Source organism: Rhodofomes roseus, assembly GCF_022264815.1.
Source record: "Rhodofomes roseus strain CIRM-BRFM 1785 chromosome Unknown C8Q71scaffold_7, whole genome shotgun sequence".
NCBI lineage: Eukaryota > Fungi > Basidiomycota > Agaricomycetes > Polyporales > Fomitopsidaceae > Rhodofomes > Rhodofomes roseus.
This window is the reverse complement of record NW_025952963.1, coordinates 732,642-748,117: the sequence shown is the minus strand read 5'-3', so window position 1 is coordinate 748,117 and position 15,476 is coordinate 732,642. Positions and strand designations below refer to the sequence as shown.

The following is a 15,476-nucleotide window of genomic DNA, read 5'->3' as shown; positions in this document are numbered from 1 at the left end:
CATACGCCGCGCGATGTCGAGAGGTCGGGCCTACGCACCTACGCCCGTCGGCTTGGATGCTTTCGGAGTCGTCTCGTCCACGATCTGAGGAGATGCGGCTAGTACCTCACTTGGCACAGGGTGTGCATATTATGTGGGCAGGTATATGACACGTACGAGTATCGCTTCCAGCCGCGGGCTGTGAGTGCGTCAGGGAGTTGAGTGGGGATGCGCACTTTATCTTTCAAGTCCGAGGCAGGCGCATCTGCCGGCGGCAGCGCCGCCGCCAGCGGGAGACCCGCTGTAGAGGGAACCGACCAAGTTGTCAACCCTCCAGGGGTGCTCGTACGATCGTGTTCGGAAATCCGCCAAGCGAGCAGCGGAGCCACGGCTAGTCCGGCCATTTCTGGATTGGTTCTGGGATGCGGCCTCGGCTCGAGTCTCTCGCAGATCATCGAGAGGCAGATGGATAACTGGACCTGGGAGGCTGGGCCTCGGAAGAGGTTGAGTTGAATATCTCTTGTCTCTTCTGAGATGCGTGTTGCCAGTGGGCTGTGTCCAACGCTATGTCAAATTGAGATGATAGTTGGTTGGATGTGATAGTGGTCGCATCGTGATGGGGATGATGCTGACGCTGACTCTTTGCTCAGTGCTCACATTGCGATTGCGACGGCGCTGCGATAATTCTGCAATAAGAAACCACGGGTGGTTCGAGGCGGTGTGCCTGTGTTATATGTACACGGCTGTACGGCTGGAAATTCTGGACTACTATTTCGGGGGCGAAACGCGTAGGTCGCGTAGGTCTTCTCGCGTACTATTTATGATGCTCTGATGATCGCGACGTTTAGCTCGTTAAGCAACGCGTGTCTCGTTGACCACGTCCTGCAGCCACCGAGAGTCCCAAACAACACTCTGGGCTGTGATGTCACTCGGAGTCGGCGATAGCTACGGGCAGTGGGTACGTGTGGGGCGCAACTTTGTGGCACCCCGTTTCGAGGATGGAGGATGATTAAAATTGTGCGGCAAAGTCCGCGACGATAGTGCTGCTCAGATCTGAAGAGCAGATAAGGGCAGCGGGGGGCATTTTCAAGGACGGCTATCATCCGGCGCCCCGGCAGGGAAGCATCGGTAGTATTGTCCCGGCACCGCAGTCATATGCAGCAGGCCGTCAACAGGCAATGTATCCTCTCGTTGCAGGCTCATTGCACCAGTATGGTGACAGCAGCACATGGCGCTGTACAGGGCTGAGGGGAGTGCAGGCGGGGGCAAGCGGGATGGGCAGGACAAGCACTACAAATGGACACTAGTTGCGTACTGAGGTTGCAGTGAGGCGATGATCCTCCGAGCCGAGGAGGGAAGTTGCCAAGGCGACAGGGACGGACGGGCGGCGAGAAGATGGGCGGGGGCGCCGGCGGTGGGGTCCACGCGGGCCGTCATCAGATGCATGGATCATTGCGTTCGCGGTTGGTATTTGAACCACGAGCTGCCCGCCGCGTCCCCGTCCACCTTCGCGGCTCTCTCCCAGCCAGTTGTCTCGCCCCCCGGCCCCACATTCGTTACGAACACGCATTCGTTTCCCGCCATGTTCTCCCCCATCCCCCTCCTCGTTCCCCTCGCCGCCCTCGCGCCTCTGGCGTCAGCACACATCGGTGAGTGCCCCCGTCCGACGCGACCAGCACGCGCCTGAACTCCCCCTGCTAGCCCTTTGGAATAAGGCCATGTACGGTTTCAACGTGTCCGCACAGACGTTCTCCTACGACAACCGTCCTGTGGTTCCTCTGGTGAACCAGCCGTTCGACCAGTGGTGGTTCGTGAGTGCCCAGTTCATCCGCTGTGGCCGGATAACCTACGGCCCGCATGTGGCGGTATTGACTGACGCGTGCCTGGACAGCACGGCCACCTGGGCTATCCTCCCAACGCAGGTGATGTCGCCGAGTTGCCTGCCGGCGGTACCTTCACCTCCGAGCTGTCTTGCGACAAGGGCGCGACTTCGAACTGGCCCTCGTCCGACGGGTACGTCCACTCTAGCTGTTTGTTTGTGCGCCTTCGCTGACCGTGCCCGTCGCAGCGGTAACGCAGGATACCCGAGCACCTGGCCATGCCCCGGCCAGGATTCCTCGCAGTTCCACACGAACAGCATTGACGACACCAAGGGGTGCAGCATAGCCATTGCCGACAAGGAGAATGCCTCCGACGTGCAGCCAGAGGACTTCACGATTATCAGCACCAACGACACCTGTGTATGGAACCTCAACACCGACTTCCAGATTCCCGCACAGTTGCCCGCATGCTCAGGCGCGAACTGCGTGTGTGCTTGGTTCTGGATCCACAGTGTGAGCATCCATACCTGCGTCGTGTCGGTTGAACGGAGGCTGACGCAGGTGCCCGCCAGGATGACAGCGGTGCGGAGCAGCGTAAGTGTCAGCCACGGTTGGCGAGAATCCGAATCTGATTGTCCTCTGTAGTTTACATGACCGGCTTCAACTGCAATGTTACCGGCGCGACCGGCACGACTCCCATCGGCCAGAAGATGCTCGCCCGGCAGTGAGTCCCTCACTCCGCATTGGTCCCCAAGGGTAGCTCAACTCACCTCTGGTCGTAGGTGCGGTACAGATACCACCACAGGTCTCACTGCCAACCCGGGCAACTGCACGATCGGGCCCAAGTACCCCATCTACTGGCTGCAGGCCGAGCGCAACAACGTATGTCTTCGTCTCCTCACGTCTCCCTCCCCCGTCCCTCCCGCTTATGTGCGCTCGCATCGCATACTGACCGACGGCCTGCAGTTCTTCGAGGGCTACTACGACGTGCCCTACTACAACCAGAAGATGGGCTTCCAGCCCGGCGCACAGGACGACATCTTCCAGGATGCGTACATCTCCTCGCTCGGCCCCGGGAGCGCGACGGCCACCGCCGCCGCGCGCCGCGAGGTGCCCGTCGCGGAGGCGACGCCGAACCCCGACGTGCGCGGGATGATGAAGCGGCACAAGCGCATGATGGACCTCGGCCACGGCTCGCTCTGAGCGCGCGCCCGATCCCCCGCATCGCTCTCGATACCGATACCGATACCCGTGAGACTGTGTCCTATACCCTGCAGGCTCGACGCGCTGCAGTTCCCGCGCGGCCTTGTAGGTCGCGCCTCTCCGTTTCATCCCATCCGCTCCCGCCCCGTCTTGTCCCCCGCTCGCCTTCGTACGCATCCTTGTTCGTTGCGCATGCCCCGTTTAGCCTATACGTGCGCGTGCGCCCGCTGGTCCTCCTGCCCTCGTGCTATCCTTATTATCGCTCTGTTCGCGCGCCAGGCCGTTGTCGACCGAGTCGCGTCGCCGACCCCGAATTGCATCCCGTTGTCCCCCGTCTCTGCCCTGTGCGGCGGCCCCTAGGCCCCGCTCGTACGTCGTCGGTTTCAATCGCGGCGGCGCCCGTTGTTGTTGGCGCCGCCGTGTGGGTGTGTATGGTCTGTGCTCGCCCTCTTTTTTTTTCTCGCTTGTGTGCTTTGGCAGGCTACGTTGTTGTTGTAGTCTCCTTGTGGATATGACATTGACAATGCAGATGTTGTTCGAAGTGCACGCCTGAGTTTGGCGGCGTGGTACGCGATGGAAGTAGGATTGACTGCACTGCCATGTCGCCTACATGTTCCGGCCGCACGCCCCGCGTCCGACCAGGGTCAAGACAACCAGTGTGCGTGTATGCGTGTAGAGTACGAGGATGTACGTGAGCATGTCCATTGTCTGGCCTGACCACAGATTGAAATTTGAAGCTTTGTGCTATCTAGGATCTACGTTGTACACGTTCAAGTCTGGGTGACAGCCATCCGCCCGCGAGTCTTTGTCTGACTGACCGTCGCGCCCCTTGTTTTCGGCAATGTCCCATAGAAGATAGGGCTACCGTACGAGGTCAACGTTGGGATTCGGACGATGGCAAAACCATCTTCGCCGGGCCAGGGTGAGTGCTTTGTATGGTCGGGCTGACTCTGTACATCGTGTTCATCAATACTCAACTAGCAGGTGATCGCCGTTGCAGACGAGTCCGGAGGAATGCGTCGCCCCGACGAGCTGTTCAAGGTGCATAGACATCACTTGGCGCGCAATCCAGCCGGGGGGTCTCCGAGGCATGTTCTCGTTCCCTCCTGGCAAGAGGCCGGCGCACTGTGAGCAAGGGCAGACACGCGAGTCCGCGGGGCGCTGTGGAGAGCAATGGTGCGTTCTGAGAACGGACGATAGCTGCGAGGCTTGTGGCGGAGGTTGTCTTCGAAGGTGTCGAGTATCGCTTTGCGTGAGGTTCAGATCTGTAGAGGATACGCCGCGTCGGAGACTGGAGGTCGTCGGCCCAGCATTCAGATGCTCGATTTTGCCATGTCTCCGCTGCCTGTTCATTCCCATCGAATGAGATAGTCCAGGCGGTTCAGGCCTGCATCTCGTGGCTTCGACTTGCCTGTGGCCCGGGCGAACTTGGGAGCGCGCCCATCAAATTTGACGAATTTGATGGGTGGCTTCGAGATTGGGATCGGTACGTGTACATATCTCGATGTCGATCGCGTCGGGCGTCCTCCGATCCCCGGGCGCTGGGAGTCGGACTCGTCCACCTCAGGTCCACCTTCGTCCCGATCATGTCCCGACTGCACCGCAATGACTGTAGATCTGACGCTATCGCCTAGATGGGGCTGCGGGACCGGAGTGGCCGAGGGGAAGAACCACTGAGGAGCCAGACAAAGTACACGAGTTCGGTGAGGTCTAAAGCTTCTGCCCGAGTACCCGAGGGCCGACCCCGACACGATACTTTGTATTGACAAGATCTTCCCTACTATACACAGGCGATGCGCATCGCGGACTGGTACTCGCTGACAATAATTCGATAAGCGCACTCTTCGGCGGCCAGTGCCGACAACTGGCCGTGGTCGAAGCCGTACATGTTGCCTGTGGTGGTAGTTTCGACTCCTCATTGTACGTGTTGCGATCATGCTAATCGATCATATCAGTGTACAATATACTGCCTGTAAGCCTTGATGACAGCCCTCCGCAATATTGGGCTGGGAAGCGTGCACTGCGGGCCACCATTCCGACTCCGTCGGATGCGGTTTCCATTTGTGCGGACGAGTTGGATCCCGCATTGGGAGGCTCTCCGGAGTCGTACAGAACACTCGTTCATGTGACCTCACGGAACTACCTCATGCCACCTCATACATACCGAACCAGCAACCCACACAGCAAACCAGTATGGAGGTGACTTCATATGCCTACAGACTCGCGGTGCTTTGCGTCATTCTCACACCGCGTACGGCCACATGTGACGGGTGCTTCGTTTAACCACATCACCGATATCTACATACGCCACACTCGTCCCGCCCAGATGACGGCCGTCGCCTATACGCGGAACCAATCGAAGGTTCGTGCGATAGAGGGTGTTGGACTCGAGACGTCGTAATCGAGGTTTGGCAGCACCTTGACGCATCAGCCAAATCGGACTCAGGACACTATAAAGCGACGTTCAGATCTGACAATTCCAGAAGCCCTCACAAACGCAAGTTCACCTCGTTCACCGTTAACGTTTGCTATCATCCTCTGTCATGTCTAACGCGTCGCACCTGCTCCCTGCTGTGCCTCAGACTCAAGGCCGTTCATGCACTACCTTCAAGATTCCGCCCATGGACGGCTCACTGACCTACCCTCAGCTGTTCGATTACCACGGGCAGCACTCCGCTGACCACCGCCTGTTCGTGTATGCAGAAGACGACGGAACCCTCAAGACAATCAATTGGTCCCAAGCGAGCCAGGCGATCCGCAGAAGTGCCCTGTTCGTGAGGGACCGTCTGGGCTGGCAGCCCGGTATGGTCGACGCACCGGTGGTCGCGATCTTGTCGGCCTCAGGTTCGTGTTTCGTAGACGTGCGACTCGTTACATGTTGACCAGAGCAATTACAGACTCGATTCCCTATGCGACGACGTTCATGGGTGCCATGCGCGCGGGCTATACCCCGTTCCCCATCTCTACGCGTAACTCGCCTGCCGCGGTCGCATATCTACTCGAGAAGACCAACGCCCAACATGTATTAGTCGGGCTCGACCAGGCCATGCAGGATCTTGCCAGAGATGCGTTCGAGATCCTCAAGTCCCAGTCCCAATTTGCCACCGCTCCTGGAACATCGCCCATGCCTGTATTTAGCGACCTGTACGGTGCAGACATCGCGGACGTCGCCGTCGAAGACGTGCCGTACGAACAGCGGGGCTTGGAAGAACGCACTTTCCTCCTACACTCCTCAGGTAAGCATTATATTTTTCGTGGAAACGCGCTGTCTTTGATTGCGTTGCATTAGGGTCCACCGCCTTCCCCAAGCAGATTCCTTTCACCTATCGGTCGATCCTACAATTTGCCAGAGCCGCTTTCTACGGAGAGCTCGATCTGACGGACCGCGTGATATCCCTACACAGCGTGCCGATGTTCCATGCGATGGGTATCCTCATGACCCTGTGCACTGTGCGTTTCAAAATGCGGATTTATCGTGTGGTGGTCTAACGGGATTGTCCCCAACGTCGCAGGCTGCTTATGGCATGGTTGCCGCCGTGCCCGCGCCGAAGACGCCCCCGGCGGTCCCAACGAACGACTCGGTCATCGAAGGAGCAAAGGCGACAAATGCTAATCTGCTCTTGACTGTTCCAGCCATGGTTGAGGTTCGTCATCGCTTGTATCTGGTCTCTTAGCAGTCGTGCTCAATCTTACCCAGGCCTGGTCACGCAACCCCGAGTATGTCAAATGGATTGCAACGCGTGACGCAGTGGTATGTACTGTCCCGAAGTTGATTTCAGATCCCCCTTTAATATATTTCTATCATCAGATCTACGGTGGTGGCCCGCTCAACAAGGAGCGGGGCGATTACATGGTCAATCACGGCGTCGAGATCATCAACATCTACGGATCGTACGTACAACGTCACCAGGAGCCATTCATTACTCTGACAAAGCTTCAGCACGGAATGCGGTCCTTTGAACGTATTTTTGACTGGTAAGCGTCTCCTTGATACTCTCATTCACGCCGAATCGAACAAAAACTCTCTATCAGCCAATCCTGGCATAGACTGGGAGCACTTCCGCTTTGCATCCTACCTCAACGTGAAGTTAGAACCACACGGCAATGACCAATACGAAGTTGTCCTCGTGGTAAGTACAAGTTCACACTTCCACCTTCATACCAACACGCGACTGTATTATAGCCAAACGAGTTTGTGCGGCCAAACTTGCTCAACACCAAGGTCGATGGAGTAGACGCTTACGCGACCTCTGATCTTGTCGCTCCTCATCCGACAAAAAAAGGGTTCTACAAGATAGTCGGCCGTACTGACGATCAGATCATGCACAGTACCGGCGAGAAGGTAGGCATCGATCGAAGTCTTGAAGGGTACTGTAGCTGACGAATGTGTAGACTAACCCAGGTCCTTTGGGTACGCTAAGTAGTTCATTGGTTGAGGGTCGCCCAGCTGACCGCGTCATTCTAGAATTGATGATGAATCAGGACCCACATGTACAAGCGAGCGTCATGTTCGGTCGTGGACGGCTCCAGGCTGGGATCCTGGTCGAGCCTAAGCCCGAGTCCAGCTTTGATCCCTCGGACGATGCCAAGGTTGCTGAGTTCCGCAACAAGATTTGGTATGTCTAAACAGGACATTGGTATATCGACTTGTGAACTAAGTGAGCCACTAGGCCGACTGTCTTGAAGATGAACGCCTTCGCTCCGCAGCACTCCCGTCTCTTCAAAGAGGTGCGTCTCCGCATCCATGCTTAATTGACGTTCCCTGTTTCTCATGCGTCTACAGATGATATTGATTGCGAAGCCAAGCAAGCCCTTCTTTTACACCGCTAAGCATACTGTGCGCCGTGGGGCCGTGATCAAGGAATACGAGGACGAGATTGATGCAATCTATGACTCGGTTGAAGCCAGCTCGCAGTCAGCCGTTCCACCTCCCGCGAGCTGGGACATTCCCTCGACGACCAAGTTCGTGCGTCGGGTGGCTGCACAGGTCATGGGCCGCACTATACCGGACGACGGTGATCTCTTCCAGCATGGCTGCGATAGGTATGGATAGATCGTGTACATCGCACTGCTACAGCCTCGCTTACTCTGCATTACTGTCAGTCTACAGGCGACCTATATCAGAAACACTCTTCTCCGTGCCGTCCGCGAGACTCAGAAGATCGACACGCGCCACGTCCGAGAGAGCTTCATCTACGACAACCCTACCATCGCCCAGCTCTCCGCCTCCATCGCCTCCATCGCCCTTGGTACCGACCGCTCAGAGAGCGCCAGTACATCTGCTGCGGCCCGCATTGACGCCATGCGCGCGATGCTCGCGAAGTACACTGCAAACTTCCCCGTGCACAAGGCCGATCCCAGTGTGAAGCGGCCTGCGGGCGACGTCGTCCTCGTCACGGGCACCACCGGGAGCTTGGGCTGTCACTTGCTGGCCCAGCTTTCGGAAAACCAAGAGGTCGCAAGGATCTATGCGCTGAACAGGCCTGCGAAGGACCAGCTCCCGCTCCGCGAGAGGCAGAGGTCTGCGCTGATTGATCGTGGGCTCGATGCGAGTGTACTGGAGTCAGAGAAGGTCGTGCTGCTCGAGGGCGATCTGGCGAAGGCGCACTTCGGTGTGGGCGAGAAGGTGTATGAGGAGCTCCGTCGCTCTGTGACGCACATCATCCACAACGGTATGTCTGACGTTCGAGCAGCGAGAATAAAAATTGATCGTCTGTCACCTTTAGCCTGGCGCGTCGACTTCGTCATCCAACTCACGTCGTTCGAACCACAGGTGCAAGGCGTCCGAGCTCTCGTCGACTTCGCCCTCAGCTCGCCCTTCCCTGAGCCACCCAGTCTGGTGTTCGAAAGTTCGATGGGTACGCTTCAAAGTGAGTCTCATTGATCGACTTCAAGTCATCGCACGTACTCATCACTCCGCCCAATGCACGCTAGATGCCCCGAACAACGAGTTTATCCTCGAGACGTCCTCCAAACCAGAGTATGCCATCGGTACAGGCTACGCCGAGTCCAAATGGGTCTCGGAGCAGATCCTCTTCACTTCCTCCGAGAAGACCGCACTGAACCCGCTCATCGCCCGCCTCGGCCAAATATGCGCCGGCCCCGACGGCGCATGGAACGCCCACGAGTGGTTCCCGTCCATTGTGCAGAGCGCGCCTACGCTGGGCTGCTTCCCAGATGACAACAGGGTCAGTCATACGCGTCCATCTCCATGTGGCGTCCAAGCTAACTTATCCTTCGCTCTTCAGTCCGTCGATTGGATCCAGCTGGACCTCGCCACCGCCGCGCTCATCGACTTCCGCAACGCGTCAAGCCCGACGCACCTCGTGCATCTCGTGCATCCGCGCCCCGTGTCCCTGCACACGCTGGCCGTCGCCGTCTCCGCTGAGTTCGCCGTCCCGCTCGTGCCGTTCGCGACGTGGCTCGCGAAGCTCGAGCAGCACGCCGCGCAGTCGCTCTCTGGCGCGGGCGCCGGATCGGGCGGAGACGCAGTGCGGAGCCTGCGCGCGCTGCACCTGCTGCCGATGTTCCGCGGGCTGGCGGAGAAGGCAGGAAAGGGCAACATGGCGCTCGGCATGACGAATATGGATGTGAGCAGGGCGAAGGAGGCATCCAGGACGATGGCGGACCCGGAGTTGAGGCAGCTTGGTGCGGAGGATGTGCAGAGGTGGCTGGCGTATTGGCGCAAGGTCGGGCTGTTCGGTCGTGCCTGAAAGTGGTCTTTGTGACTACATCTCGTGCCTCCTAGCCTGAGGCGTCAATATGACATCCGAGTGTTGTGTAGGATAGAAATCATCGATGGCGACTCTGTACGGACTCTTATGAGATTATGATAGTAGACTGTTACGGATTGCAGTCTCTTTAGAGCAGCTCAAGATTACGAACGAACGATTCATGGCTTTTTACCGGATAACTTTGCAGATGCTAGACAACGAGCATGCCTTGATACACCTCGCAGCTTCTTTCGCGCATGCATGCCAGTTCCAGTCATGACATGGAGATATTCAACCGGGAGTGCAGCCCCCCACGACATGTCATTGAAGATATGTACGTAGCGCCGCAATGCGGCACGTCGTGAGTTGCTCCGGCGACCTGACTTACCTCAGACCCATTCCCAGTCTTCCCAATACAATCGGGCGCGCGCGTCATGCAGCGCCCCAGGGCTGCCCAAGGCCGCTACCCTACCGGTTCGGTTGTTGAGGCTGCGGGTCCAAGAAACTCGGGCTTCGGGAGCAGGCACCCGCGAACCGATGTATCGTTGTACATTACCATGGTGAACCCGCGAACTGATGCACCGTTGTATATCAACATGGGAAACCCCCTGAAAACCCGTTCGATCGAAGTCCAAAGGAGATGCCAGGAACAGCCCTTCGCACTTGCACAGCGTACTCTTCCTCGTTCAAGGCTCCCAGTCGAATGGGTTGGGAGTCTGGGACTCTCGGGGTACCCACGGCATCCCAGAGCTGTCCGATCTGCCAAATACGCAACTGAGTTCTGATAGCATGAATCACGTTGTTGCGGATGAACTGGATGATACTGACGTTGAGATATTGACAAGTCAACGGCGCCGCCGTCTCTGCGTAGCATTCAGATAGATCGTGGCGAGGCGTGATCGCACAGAGCGTGACGGCAAAGCAGCCATGCGGCTTGTCCGGCTTGCGACGAATCCAACGGGTTGGAACCTGCAACATTGCAACGCGGTTCCCTTGTCCGGCGCTCAAGTTCATGGCAACTTCACGGCAACGCTAGCAGCCTTGATAGTCAGAACATCACACTGATACTACCAGGGCGCCGTGACCAGCCTGCTTGTCGTTTGCTCCACGAGGCTCGAATGTCGACGTTGACATGTGTGCGAGCAGCGAGTTGTTGAGATCAGATACGGGGCTCAGGCTTTGCGGGAAAAGGGTTCGATGCGGTGGTCCGGAGAGAGAGCTGACCCATCATCGTGTTCGTCAATAGGAGTTGAACGTTGAACGTTGAACGTTGACCCTTGGAGCTAGGATCGAGGGCTTCCGGGTCGATACTCGTGAGTACGCGCGTGAAGTTCGCAACGTCGCACTCGTAGGGATTCCGCGAAGGGCCTCCTATTCTAAGAGACGGATAGGCCTGATTGATTTATAAAACATACGCTGTTGACCACCTCTGCGCGCGTGCCGTCCGGCAGCGGAACTGCCAGAATTGCCACTATAGTCATTTGAAGCATCGACCCAATCTTGGATTGACAGCGGAGTACGTATGCTTGAGAAGATAGCTGGGTTCGAACAGACCTTCCCTAAACTCCCGCGTCGACTTTGGCAGATTGACGCTGGGTTATACTGTGCTCGATGTGGAGGTATGCAGGTTTGCTAGTTTTTAGGATGCTCGAGAGATGATACGAGGTGCGCTGGAACTGTGTTCGGAGAATGGTCCTGATGAAGATGAACGAGAGCTGAGATTGCTTGAAGGAGTTGGAGTAGACACTGGAGGTTGAAAGCCATCCAGAGCGGCTTGGCACCTTCGATCGAGGATTATTGATGTTCCATATATGGTAAGGTTGAAGAATGAGCGCGCCTCGAGTCACACTCGAGGGAGCGATCTACTCGATGTTCTCCACTTACTCTCCGTACCATTGGGCATACAGGGCGCCAAAGTGCTCTTCAGCGGGCGAAATGGACGTCGAATGAGCCCGAGAGAACGGGAGCAGCATGCATTGAAGAGAGGCCGCCACAAACTACTGACTTAGTAGCCGCCCAGTGAGAGAACGCGGGCCGCCGTGCTAGCGCCGGGGCGCCGTCGATGTCTGCTCGGTCCCGACGTCGTCCGGCACACTCCTCCTTAGCATTCACGCAGAACAAGGACAGCCACATTTGTTGTTATCGACCAAGACATATCTCCGGCGCGCGGTTGACGTAGACCGCAGTACACTCGGCGTGACGAGCAGTGAGTCTGGCACAGCCCCGTTATTAATTCATTACATACACAGGCTTGGCTACGCAGAGTTCGGAGCGACGTGTCACAGCTCTGCATATCTCGTAGGATTGCCGCCGGACGCCACGCTCCATAGTAGGCTCGGTGGGGATAACTCGAGCCTCAGGCCAGGTGTGTGATGGCGTAGAGTTTGAACCTTGTGCAGTACGTCTGGGTGTATTGTGTGGGGCAAGAACACTCACAGATATGGTAGGTGCGCGCGAGTCGTTGTATTCCTGCTGCGAGCGGGAGAATGTCGAACTGTATGGACTGCTTGCGACGAGCGTGGTGCCGGGATGCCGTGCGAGTACGGATCGAGGAGAGCGTCCGGCCACGCTGCGATGGGTGCTCCTGTCCCGTTTCCGCTCATTGGCATTTCTGACGCGCGCCATGACAAGCACCCAGCTCACAGATGCCCCAGAGGCGGCGCAGGCAGCGTCATCGCCGTCAGCAGACTGCACGCCCTCAGCACGCGACGCGCTGGACCCTGCCAGCGGAGGGACACCCACTGTGCGCGCGCGTGCGGCCTGGACCTCGAACATGCTCTTCCGGGCCAGCAAGGAGACTTCCGGTACGCATCAAAGTGTAAGAGCTCGCACTGCGCTGCTCCGATCCCACCAGGAATCTGCTCACGCTGCTAGCAGACGCCGCCCCGGCCGCCTCCTCGAGTGACCACAATTCGTACTCCGAGAACCATGGACCCTCCGCGTCTTACGGATGGACAACGCTCCCTGCCGCGCCTCCGACTCACATTACTGCCACCTGGTCATGGGCGGCTGCCCCGACTACTTAAGCAGTTGTCCATCTATGCTGCGCGCTCTCTCCGCAATCTATCCGCAAGGCCTCCTCGCGTCTGCTTCATCTGCACCGCGCACGCCTCCACATGCCTAAGCTCCTCCCCGGCTCCCGCTCTCGCAGCTCCTCCAGGACGCGCTGGGTCCCGGGGCACGCCCAGTCTGACTCCGAGGCCGACCTCCTCCCCAAGGTCAACGGCGTGCCCAGCCGGAATATACACGGCGGCGTCTGGTTCACGCGCAGATACACGAAGCTCGCCGTCGCGTTCCTCGTCGGCCTAGCGCTCTTCTTGGCCGTCATCGCGCTGGGCGCGCACTGGAAGTGGCGGCGCGCGCCCGTCGTGGCGGCCCTACTCGCCGAGCCCGAGCGCATGCCCCCCGACTACGCACGTTTCCACGAGTATGAGCTACAGACGTCCGAGCGGCATGGCGACTATGCGGACACGAAGTATATATTCTTTGCTAATCACGCACGAAGTGAGTATGCTCTCTGCGCGAGATTGTTCTTCACTGTTGTCCGCGGTTCCGCAGCATCAAGGCATGCATTTATGCCCCAGTCTTGATACACGATCAAGTCTTGCACATGTATGCCGCTCTCTTCCTCGTAAACATGTAGAGCCGTTGCGGCCCCGCCGTCGTGGAGCCAAAAAAAAAGCGTAACCATCGTGACGAGTTCATGCATTCTAGCCGGGTCGACGGATACAATCCTGTCAACAGCTTGTAGGCCATTATTGAGTGGCTGCTAGTCGACCTGCCAGTTCAAGGCTGTCGCTACCTGCCGCTTCAATGTGAACGGCCTGTCGCCTGTCTTATTCGCACGAGACATCTGCGGATCATTCACGCGAATAGAAAGGGTGGGATGAAAGCTGATATATCTCGACAGATTCTGGTTGGGGCAATGTAATGCAAGAACTACTCCTTCAAGCACTGCTAGCATATCGAATGAAGAGAACGTACGTCCCATTTTGCCTTCGGTATCTACCCATCTTAACATCGCCCGCAGATTTGTGTACTATAATTATACATGGCGGGATGACGGTTCAACAATCTCCTACTATAATGGCAAACCTATACCCTCGACGATACCCCTCTCTGCGCTCCTGCAAGGTATGAAGCTGACTATATGCGCCGTTAGTTCGATCACTCACCCCGCACTGCATAGGTCCGATATTGGGTACACCCTCCGTTATCGATCCTTCCGCAGCGCATCCGTTCGCTGTCACAGAAGACTACTATTACAGAGTATGCCCGGAGAACGAGCGCAAGTACATCCGTACGGAGGAAGTCTCATCGCTACTTGGGACCACATCCACTGCCGGCAACATGATTGAGAAGTGGGTAGAGGTCTTCGGTGAGCTCCCCGCCAAGTGCATCGAGATCCCGAGCGATGCCCCGTCCAACTTCGACATCTTGTACGTCCACTCTTCACTCCTCCTATATGTATTTCCATTGACACCGAGATATCCGTGTACAGCATTTTCGGCGACGCCAGCCGGCTTCTAGACGTCTGGCCGATCTTCTCTAAGTCGCCCATCCTCCAAGAATTCGCCTGGTCCCCGCTCGTCGAGCTCGCCTTCGACCAAAACCGGGAAGTCTTCGCGCCCACGTACGTCTACGTTCCGCCGCTGGGCACGTTGCCCATGGCGCTGTCCGGCTCCACCGCGGTCTCGCCGAGCGCCGCGCGATATGCGCCGATCCCGGGGCTGCTCGCGATCCACCTGCGGCGCGGCGACTTCTCGGAGCACTGCACGAATCTCGCGCGCTGGGGCTCGTCGTACGTGGGCCACAACGAGTTCCCGGAGCTCCCCGACAAATTCCACTACCCGCCGGACACAAACGACGACGACCGGATCGCCCTCCAGCGCCCGCACTGCTACCCGAGCATACAGGAGGTCGTCGAGCGCGCTGTGGAGGAGCGCGCGGCGCAGCGCGCGATCGGGCGGCCGGAGCTCGTGGATGTGTATTTCATGACGAACGGCCCGAAGGAGTGGGTGGACGAGCTGACGGAGGCGGTGCGCGCGACGGGTGGCTGGAGGACGGTCGCGAGCAGTAGGGATTTAGAGGTGAATTGGGAGCAAAAGTTTGTGAAACAGGCGGTGGATATGTTGATTGGACAGAGGGCGCAGGTGTTTGTGGGGAATGGGGTGAGTGCCCTTTCTGCTTGAGCGCGCTTTCCGTCGCTGTCTAGAAGGAGTCGTGCTGATGTCGCTTTGTTGCTAGTATTCGAGCATGTCGGGGCTCGTCACGATGTTCAGGATGGCAAACGGCATCCCGCCGGGGCAAAATCGCCTCCTCTGAGATCTCATCATTACTCTCATACGGGACTTTGCTTTGAATGGGACTCGCTTATTGGTGCTACGACTGTCGGGTCACGAAAGCTGTCGTATGTTGTCTGCTCTGCTGATTTCTGGTTATTGGATCATGCATACATGTAATGCCACACTCTCACGTTTATGAGTGATATCTATCCCCTCTGTGCATCCAGCTGGGCCATTCCGTTGAATTTCCCATCACATCCTCCTCCTTGTTTGTAGGTAACAATGGACGCGCGGATCATACTGCGCGCGCATTTCAGTGATCTCGGGTGCCTCGATTCGGGTTTACGTTCAGATTCAGGTGAGTACACAACGCCCATTCAATGCCTTGACAGATCTTCTATTCTAATGAATCTAATTGTATCGCCTCACGGTGAGATCAGCCCGTGTGTACGTCTCTCTATCCTAGTCCGTGGTAT

At 57.5% G+C, this 15,476-nt stretch overlaps 3 protein-coding genes across 3 annotated transcripts; all 3 read left to right on the top strand.

Moving 5' to 3' along the window:
* Positions 1–1,561: 1,561 nt before the first annotated feature.
* Positions 1,562–3,002, top strand: C8Q71DRAFT_722637 (uncharacterized protein; the record flags this gene model as incomplete). The annotated part of the gene is made up of 8 exons (XM_047921538.1): positions 1,562–1,628; positions 1,681–1,790; positions 1,871–1,992; positions 2,048–2,312; positions 2,372–2,393; positions 2,445–2,523; positions 2,582–2,681; positions 2,766–3,002. The coding sequence occupies 8 exons, from the start codon at positions 1,562–1,564 to the stop codon at positions 3,000–3,002; spliced, it is 1,002 nt and encodes a 333-aa protein (XP_047780377.1).
* A 2,256-nt stretch (positions 3,003–5,258) lies between these two features.
* On the top strand, positions 5,259–9,903 carry C8Q71DRAFT_807349 (uncharacterized protein). Its single transcript, XM_047926009.1, has 17 exons — positions 5,259–5,846; positions 5,900–6,238; positions 6,292–6,452; positions 6,515–6,646; positions 6,700–6,753; positions 6,811–6,893; positions 6,943–6,977; positions 7,035–7,132; positions 7,186–7,344; positions 7,395–7,413; positions 7,468–7,618; positions 7,673–7,730; positions 7,786–8,045; positions 8,106–8,674; positions 8,729–8,872; positions 8,937–9,190; positions 9,251–9,903. Exons 1-17 carry the CDS (start codon positions 5,546–5,548, stop codon positions 9,713–9,715), a joined length of 3,282 nt encoding a protein of 1,093 aa, XP_047780376.1. The 5' UTR covers positions 5,259–5,545; the 3' UTR covers positions 9,716–9,903.
* Positions 9,904–13,535: 3,632 nt separating this feature from the next.
* Positions 13,536–15,123, top strand: C8Q71DRAFT_531289 (uncharacterized protein). The gene is made up of 5 exons (XM_047919166.1): positions 13,536–13,695; positions 13,746–13,849; positions 13,905–14,154; positions 14,217–14,886; positions 14,963–15,123. Exons 1-5 carry the CDS (start codon positions 13,646–13,648, stop codon positions 15,038–15,040), a joined length of 1,152 nt encoding a protein of 383 aa, XP_047780375.1. The 5' UTR covers positions 13,536–13,645; the 3' UTR covers positions 15,041–15,123.
* The last annotated feature ends 353 nt before the right edge of the window (positions 15,124–15,476 follow it).

Coding starts and splice junctions, on each gene's coding strand:
- C8Q71DRAFT_807349 (XM_047926009.1), top strand. CDS start 5,546: ATGTCTAACGCGTCGCACCTGCTCCCTGCTGTGCCTCAGACTCAAGGC. Junction 6,647..6,699: donor CTGTTCCAGCCATGGTTGAG/GTTCGTCATCGC, acceptor AATCTTACCCAG/GCCTGGTCACGCAACCCCGA. Junction 7,731..7,785: donor ACTCCCGTCTCTTCAAAGAG/GTGCGTCTCCGC, acceptor ATGCGTCTACAG/ATGATATTGATTGCGAAGCC.
- C8Q71DRAFT_531289 (XM_047919166.1), top strand. CDS start 13,646: ATGCAAGAACTACTCCTTCAAGCACTGCTAGCATATCGAATGAAGAGA. Junction 13,696..13,745: donor GCATATCGAATGAAGAGAAC/GTACGTCCCATT, acceptor CATCGCCCGCAG/ATTTGTGTACTATAATTATA. Junction 13,850..13,904: donor CCTCTCTGCGCTCCTGCAAG/GTATGAAGCTGA, acceptor CGCACTGCATAG/GTCCGATATTGGGTACACCC.